The sequence below is a fragment of the Arachis ipaensis genome, chromosome B04 (assembly GCF_000816755.2).
Source record: "Arachis ipaensis cultivar K30076 chromosome B04, Araip1.1, whole genome shotgun sequence".
Classification (NCBI taxonomy): Eukaryota; Viridiplantae; Streptophyta; class Magnoliopsida; order Fabales; family Fabaceae; genus Arachis; species Arachis ipaensis.
In genome coordinates, this window is record NC_029788.2 from 45,419,878 (window position 1) to 45,428,591 (window position 8,714).

The 8,714-nt window shown below is 37.6% G+C and overlaps 1 protein-coding gene across 1 annotated transcript; it reads left to right on the forward strand.

The window, feature by feature from the left end:
- On the forward strand, positions 7-8,071 carry LOC107639291 (putative 1-phosphatidylinositol-3-phosphate 5-kinase FAB1C). The gene is made up of 11 exons (XM_016342772.2): positions 7-1,080; positions 1,981-2,778; positions 2,866-3,019; positions 3,109-3,453; positions 3,548-4,276; positions 4,364-4,695; positions 4,799-4,922; positions 5,044-5,214; positions 5,317-6,825; positions 6,927-7,193; positions 7,579-8,071. Exons 1-11 carry the CDS (start codon positions 491-493, stop codon positions 7,831-7,833), a joined length of 5,274 nt encoding a protein of 1,757 aa, XP_016198258.1. The 5' UTR covers positions 7-490; the 3' UTR covers positions 7,834-8,071.

Consider the following 8,714-nt stretch of genomic DNA (forward strand, 5'->3'; position numbering starts at 1 on the left):
AAGTTCTGTCTTGGTATGTTGTTGGTAGGATTTTGGGTGTAAATAGTGTGTTAGATTGGTGAGTCCTAGATTTGCGTTTGCTATAGTTGTCGATTCCTCCTTTGATATTATTTGATTCCCAGGAGGATTTGCAATCACCAAAAAAGGAAAATAAAGAAAGAAAAAAAAAAGATAAATCAAACAAAAAAGAAACCATTTTTAATTTGATTAGAATTAAACATAAAAACAATCCCAATCAACCCCCAAATTTTACGTGGGTCTTTTTTTTCTTTTCTTGTTACCAATACTCTTCACTTAAATTTCTTCATTTTTTGGACAAATTCTAGTGATCAGTGTTCTGGTGCCGAAGGATAGGAATTTTTTTTATTGTTAATTTTGGTTTTGTGAGAAAGAGAAAGAATTAATCCTTATAGGAGGAGGTTTTTTTTTTTTTTTTTGGGTTGGTTGTGGAGGCATTGGCTTTGTTCTATGTGGGTCATTGCATCTTTATATGGGAATACCTGACAGTTCTCTACTAGATCTAATAGAAAAGCTTAGGAATTGGGTTTCTTGGGGAGGAAGTGATTTGTCTTGTTTGTCTGAGAAATTTGATATGCTCAACAGTGGCTGCAAAATGTGTTGCGAGTGCAATAGAAACCTCACTGAAATTGCACAGCAGAAGTACAATTGCAAGAGTTGTGGCCGGTGGTTGTGTGCCAAATGCGTCCGGGGTTATGATCTTGTTCCGAATGCTGAATCTGGCAACAATGGATTCGGGGAAACCACCATAAGGTCTTGCAAGTTCTGTTCAGGTGCTAATAATAATAACAGTAATAGGGTGTTGAAGTATAGTGAGAAAGTGCATCCTTCAGCTTCTCCACAAGAGAGTCCAAGGCAGAGTCCTGAGCCACCTTCGCCATGTTTTAGTGTTGAGAGTGAGAGAATTAGTTCTCCAATCAATACTGAGTTGAATCAGGGAAATCACTTTGAAAGATATCTCCATGACCATGACTGTGGTTATTATCCTCAATCCATGACAAGGAGGATGAGCTCGTCTGGTACTCTAGCATCTTCGGTATCAATTCATCAATCTACCATCAGGTACTCATACTCATAATTCAATATTTGTTTGAGGAAGTGGAAGTTACATGGTTTTATGTATTTTCGCAATTTCATTATAATTCTTGCAATTTGTCATAAGAAAATGTTTGCTCACATAAAAGCTCATTACTATTTGAAGTGTTGAGTGCTGCTTCGGATTGTAGATTAGTTGATGATGTGATGTTCTGCTTGTAGATGCCAAAAGATAGCATGTGTATAAATTTGGTTTTATATTGGTTTTGGTTTCATGTGCCTGAGTATGTTGGAAAAAAAAAAAGAATTTGATCAGAATAATAGGTATTTCGGAAATAGAAAATGGATTTATTAAAAGATTATTGCTCCTTATATAGAACTTTGACCATATTAAATTAAATTAATCGATTTTTTTTTTTTATAATAAAACTTGATAACTAACAATTTAACTGAAAAAAAATCCATAAGATCCATCTATGTCACAACAGCTAAAGTTATATATTAGGTGCATCATATATTAACAAGGATAAAATAATTATGACATCATTTTTATATCATAAAGCACATCACATTTTCGCTGCCCACATCCTTATGCAAAAACTTTATGTAAGTTTCATGGATCTGGTTTTAGTTCAATATTTGGTTGAGGAAGTTACTTGGTTTTATCTGTATTTTTGGAATTTCATTAAAATTCTTGCAACTTGTCATAAGAAAAAGTTTGCTCACATAAAAGCTCATTACCTTTGAATTATTGAGTTCTGCCTCGGATTGTTAGAAAATTAATCATCTATAAGTTATTTTAAACCTTCTACAAGCTCTCATCATTGATCCTTGCATAAGTGATGTAATGATCTTTTGATGCAACTAGAAAACCCCTTTGACAAAACTTGATTCCACAATTATTGACATGTTTGTATATAAATGTAGGAGTGATGAAGAAGAGATTGAGGATTCTGCCAAGCACTTTCATAGGCGATCACGTACATATTGTGACAATTATTCAGATATAGATTCAAGTAGCTTTAGTGCTAGACATGACACTTACAACTATAATTCTGTGGGGTCAAGTCCTTCAGATAGCCCTTCTAGGAATGATTTTACTTCTAGTCGGGTTGGGCTCCTTGTACAGAAGGGGCAAGAGAAAATCCCTGGCTCGCAACATGATGGTCCCTTTGGTCAACAAAGCACGGCTGTATTAAGAAAGCCTGAACAAGGGACTGATTATGCATATAATACTGCTTATTTTTCTGATGACTTGTCAATTTTCCGGAATCAGAATGAGAATTCACAGAGGCCATTGGATTTTGAAAACAACGGTCTTATCTGGTTCCCGCCAGCACCTGAAGATGAAAATGACGATGCCGAAAGCAATTTTTTCGCATACGACGATGAGGATGATGATATTGGTGACTCTGGTGCCATCTTCTCATCCAGTAGCAGTTTATCTAACATATTTCCCACAAAGGAGAAGCAAAATGAGGGAAATAAAGAACCTTTAAAAGCTGTCATACAGGGGCATTTTAGAGCTCTTGTTTCGCAGCTTTTACAAGGAGAGGGAATTAAACTTGGTAAGGAAAATGATCCTGAGGACTGGCTTGACATAGTGGCAACGATTGCGTGGAAGGCTGCTAACTTTGTCAAACCAGATACTAGCCGAGGCGGCAGTATGGATCCTGGCGATTATGTAAAGGTCAAATGTGTAGCATCTGGAAGCCCGAGTGAGAGGTAATGTGTTCTAATTTTGCCTATATAAGATGTGGATAAGCACATCTTTTGCGATTAACCACTAAATTGTTGACTTCTATTTTGCAGCACCCTTATAAAAGGAGTTGTTTGTACAAAAAATATTAAGCATAAGCGCATGACCTCTCAATACAAAAAGCCTAGGCTACTCCTTTTAGCAGGAGCACTGGAGTATCAGAAGGTTCCGAATCAACTTGCTTCTTTTGATACATTGTTGCAGCAGGTGCGTTCTTTATTTCTGTATGGATTATTTTTCTCCCTGTTAAAATTTTCTCCCTTGAAAGAACTTATGAATTTTGTGATTGTGGGCAGGAAAATGATCATCTCAAGATGATAATTTCAAAAATTGAAGCTCTTCGACCAAATGTTTTGCTGGTAGAAAGAAGTGTAGCTTCATGTGCTCAGCAATATTTGCTAGCAAAGGAAATCTCCCTGGTGTTGAATGTTAAAAGGCCTTTGCTCGAGCGAATAGCTCGCTGCACTGGTGCTCATATCACGCCATCAGTGGATAGTTTATCCAAAGCACGAGTGGGCCACTGTGATCTGTTCCGCTTAGACAAAATGGTTGAAGATCATGAGGCTGCTACTAATTTTCAAAAGAAGCCATCCAAAACATTGATGTTTTTTGAAGGTTGTCCTCGGCGATTGGGATGTACTGTAAGTTCCATTTTTTTTGTCTCCTTGTTTTGTAAAATCACAGGATGGCATGGTTGTGTGCAATGCAATCTAATTTTGATTTTGGTTCTTGTAGGTTTTACTGAAGGGAACGAACCGTGCAAATCTAAAGAAAATTAAACATGCTGTGCAATTTGCAGTTTTTGCAGCTTATCATTTATCTCTTGAGACCTCATTCCTTGCTGATGAAGGTGCTACCCTTCCCAAAATGATAGTAAAGCACTCAATGGACATGCCTGAGATTGCAGCAATTGATGCTGATATTTCTAACTCACTCCCTTCAACCATGTGCCACTCGGAGGCTGATGCTGATCTTGATTCTAAAAAGCTTGGAAGTTTGGACTCACCATCAAAGCATCTTGATGACCATAATTTTCATTCATACACAAGCACCATGGTGGATTATAGTAGTACTGAGAATGTACTCTCAGATTCATGCTGTAGTAATTTAACTTCTAATCTGACTGCGCGACCAGACTATTTGAATAATTGTAATGAATTGGAGGGGGACACTTTGTTCAGCACAAGGGACCTTTCGCAAGAAGAATTGCAAGAAACCATGGTTCAAGAGGAGAGGGAGCATGGTGAAGTTGTTGACATGACAAGAGACAAGGTTAATGAGGACGAGTTCTCAGGTGAATACTTTTCTGCCACAGAGAGTAATCAGAGCATATTGGTGTACTTCTCCAGTCATTGTGTATCAAAAGGGACAGTATGTGAACGCAATAGGTTGCTGCGCATAAAATTCTACGGCTCTTTTGATAAGCCACTTGGGAGGTATCTTCGTGATGATCTCTTTGATCTGGTTAGTCATGCTTGTTTTTCCTGCTACTTTCAATTGTTCCATGTTATTTATGAATGAAATAATAAGTAAATTGCATTTCTTTTTCAGACATCTTGCTGCCAGTTTTGTAAAGAGCCAGCTGATGCACACGTCCTTTGTTTTACACACCAACAGGGAAATCTTACAATCAATGTGAGGCGCCTTCCCTCGGTGAAATTACCAGGGGAAAAAGATGGTAAGATTTGGATGTGGCACCGATGTCTCAGGTGTCCTCTCATAGATGGAGTTCCACCAGCAACTCTCAGAGTTGTTATGTCGGATGCTGCTTGGGGGTTGTCTTTTGGAAAGTTTCTGGAACTTAGCTTTTCAAACCATGCAACTGCTAATCGGGTTGCAACCTGTGGACATTCTTTGCAGAGGGACTGCCTCCGTTTTTACGGGTAAGTCATCCATACAAGAATCTCTAATTGACAATTCTTTTTATGTATGTCACTTATTTTGGTTATTAATACTAGAAAGTTGATGAACAACCAAATTTAACAGGTATGGGAGTATGGTTGCTTTCTTCCGGTATTCCCCTATTGATATTCTATCTGTCCATCTGCCCCCATCTGTGTTAGAATTCGGCCACAATCAAGAGGACTGGACTAGAAAGGAGGCAGGAGAGGTGATATTCGAAAAGCTTACTACTAATATTTGCAGTACTACTTTAAAAGTGGTGCTGAAATATAGTTGATCTACCCTTTGATATGAAAATTTAACCTTTCTTTTTTCGTCCTTCTGTACAGCTTTTTCGGAAAGTGGAAACATTGTATGTGGAGATATCGGATGCACTTGATCGGCTTGAAAGAAGTGTTAGCTCTCATGGCATGGGAAATGAGCTGTCAGATACGTGCGAAATTCATCACCACATACTGGAGCTGAAAGATATGCTTCAAAGAGATAGAAAAGATTATCATGTGAGCAAATTAATTGATATCTGGTGCCAAATCTCTTTGTTAATACATTTTATTGATGCATGTACTTTTTCTCTAACTTCCTCTTCTGTTCTTATAATATAGAATGTGCTACTATCAACTTTAGAGACTCCGCTACCGGGGAAGATGGCTGTAGATATTCTAGAACTAAATCGCTTGAGACGTTCACTTCTAATTGGTTCATATGTCTGGGATCACCGATTATACTCGTTGGACTCTCTTATCAAAAGAAGTCGTCGTTTCAAGGGTAAACAGGAAAATGAATCATGCCCAGAGGTTAAAGAACCAAGCATTGATTCTTTTCACAAGGATCGGAATGTGGATAATGTATCTCAGCAAGATAATCATCGGCCTTTAAAATTGCATGAGCCCGATGAAGTTCATATGGTTGGAGAACCTGATGACTCACTTGGACCTTGTACTTCTGAAGCATTAACATGCCATCTTGATGAAGAGGCACACTCGGATGGTGAAGTTGTTGTCAACAGAGCATTATCCGAGTGCTTTCCGCACAGGGAATCCAATCTTTCTGAGAAAATAGATTTTGCGTGGACTGGGACAGGAACCGAGCAACCTTATACAAAAGTTGAACCACTTCATACAGCACAATCCAGTGTTTTACCAGCAGGATCCGTTCGGCATTCTTTTCCAAATGATAACCCTCCTTTTAGAAGGTTGATGCAACCAATCAGAGTTCATTCTTTTGATTCAGCATTAAGAGTCCAGGAAAGAATCAAGAAAGTCTTGCCCTCCTCATTACATTTATCAACACTCAGATCTTTTCATGCTTCCGGAGAATACAAGAATATGGTTAGGGACCCTGTCTCTAATGTTTTTCAAAGTTACTTTCAAATGTTGCCGTGGGAGGCACAGAGACTAAATTTGATACTGAGCGCCACACCATCATTCATCTCCTCGTGTTCTCACATAGCCGAAGGTGCTCGGTTGCTGCTTCCCCAAACACATAATGGTGACAGAGTTATTGCTGTTTATGACAATGAATACTCTAGCATAATATCCTATGCTCTTAGCTCTAAGGAACATGAAGATTGGGTTTCTGGGAAGTCGGACCTGCAAGATGCTAGCTTGACTGCTGCTCGCGAGAAAAGCAGAGAAGATTTGGCTACATCTAGCTTTAATGCATGGGGTTCTCTGGACTTGGATTATATCAATTATGCTAGTTATATGTCCGAAGATGCTACATCTTCCCTTGGTTCTCTTATCCGGGACCCCAAGAAATCTTTACACTTTCAGATTTCTTTTGGTGATGACTCTTTGGGTGCTGGAGGTAGAGTGAATTTTTCTGTCACTTGCTATTTCGCGAAGCAGTTCGAAGCACTTAGGAAAAAGTGCTGCTCCAATGAAGTTGATTTCGTGAGATCTTTGAGCCGTTGCCAGAGATGGAGAGCACAAGGAGGGAAAAGTAATGTATACTTCGCCAAGTCGTTGGACGAAAGGTTCATTATTAAACAAGTCACGAAGACGGAATTGGATTCTTTTGAGGAATTCGCTCCGCAATACTTCAAATACCTTATGGATTCCTTGAACCCGGGAGGGCCGACTTGCCTTGCCAAAATTCTTGGTTTATATCAGGTGAGAGCTCAGCCCATTCTTTGGTTTTCATGTGCGAGCTTCAGAGTTGTTTGTAACTGGAAACTTTTATGCTTATAGTTTTATCTTGGTTGGCTTTTCAGGTCACTATCAAATACCCTAAAGGTGGGAAAGAAACCAGGATAGATGTAATGATAATGGAGAATCTCTTTTACAACAGAAAGATATCCAGGGTATATGATCTGAAAGGGTCAGAAAGATCTAGGTACAATCCAGATACAACAGGCACTAACAAAGTGATGCTGGACATGAACCTGTTAGAAGCATTGAGGACGAAACCCATATTTCTTGGTAGTAGGGCTAAGCGAAGACTCGAGAGAGCCGTATGGAATGACACATCCTTTTTAGCAGTAAGCTTTTTTAATCTTCCAAATCACCTCCTAATGGTTAAAGGCTACAACTAGAATTTTTTTTGACAAATAATGTTACGTACACATAAAAATCAGCCACCATGGATTTGTGTATAAATAAATTTGTAGTTTAACTTATTTTCAATGTGAATTTTGTATTTCAATATGTATTTTACACTGATGGTTGATTTTGGTAGCTGATTTTTAGTGTATATCCAGCATGATTGTATTTTTAAGGGTTAATAGCTACACTACTTTTTATGAATCTATCTTTATTGGCCTTCAACTAATTTATTTCAAGCCAAGTCCATCTTTATTTTATTTAGTTGTAGCAATTATGACTCTTTTTGTAACACTAGTTCCTCCCAATCTTGTTGATCATCAGTCTGTTGATGTTATGGACTATTCGTTGCTGGTCGGGGTGGACGACGAGCGCAAGGAGCTGGTTCTCGGGATCATTGACTTCATGAGACAGTACACTTGGGACAAGCATTTAGAGACATGGGTTAAGGCTTCCGGAATCCTTGGCGGTCCGAAGAACGCTGCCCCGACCATAGTCTCACCGAAACAATACAAGAAGAGGTTCCGGAAGGCCATGACGACATACTTCCTCACCTTACCAGAGCAGTGGTCATCTTGAAAGCTAGGTTGTATAATATATTAATATTGTTGTTGTTTCACATTCGTTTCCTAACACACAAACGGTGGTTAGGGCAAAGGAAGCATTGGTGACTTTGGACACTCTTAGCTTTGTTTTGCAATTTCTTTTTTATTTTCTTTTCTTGAATTGGTATACCAATACAAAATGTGAATGCTACAATAATTATATATGAATAATTTGATTAATGTCTATAATGACATGATATCTCTTAAGAGTATTTACTTTCCTCTTCTTATACATGCTGCCTTATTTTATTTTGTTGTGTCATAATCTGCAATTAGATTCCTATCTCGTTTTGATTTAGTTGAGATAGTATATTACGTTTAAGAGTAGCAAAGTCTTCCAAATAATAAATGGTTATTGATGGTAAGAAATCTTAAATGCAACCTGTCCTAACTTATAACCATATTTCATCATTATTACATGAGTGGATCTCAGATCTCTCAATTTTTTTTAATTATTTAATAAACTGTAATCTTTTATTATTTAATATTTTTATATATATTTTTTGGTTTTATTTTGAAAAGTGTAATAAGAGATTATACTTTATTAAATAATTTAGGAAAAAAATGAAGAGATTTATATTTTACTGACAAGCTAACTAAAAGTTAATTTATTCTTCACCTACAAGCGTTTTTTCGTACAAGTCATACAAGTTATTTATATTTATGCTCTTCTTCTTCTTTTTCTTCTTTGTGCCTCTTCTTCTTCTTCGTAATTTTTCTCTCTCGTTATCGTCGTCATCAACAACACCTCTTCCTCCTTCCTTTTTCATTGGAATTTCTTCTCTTTTCTTTTTCTCTTTCTCCTCCATCATCAGTTATCTCGTTGTTGAAGATAATAAATTAGGTTCAGATTGT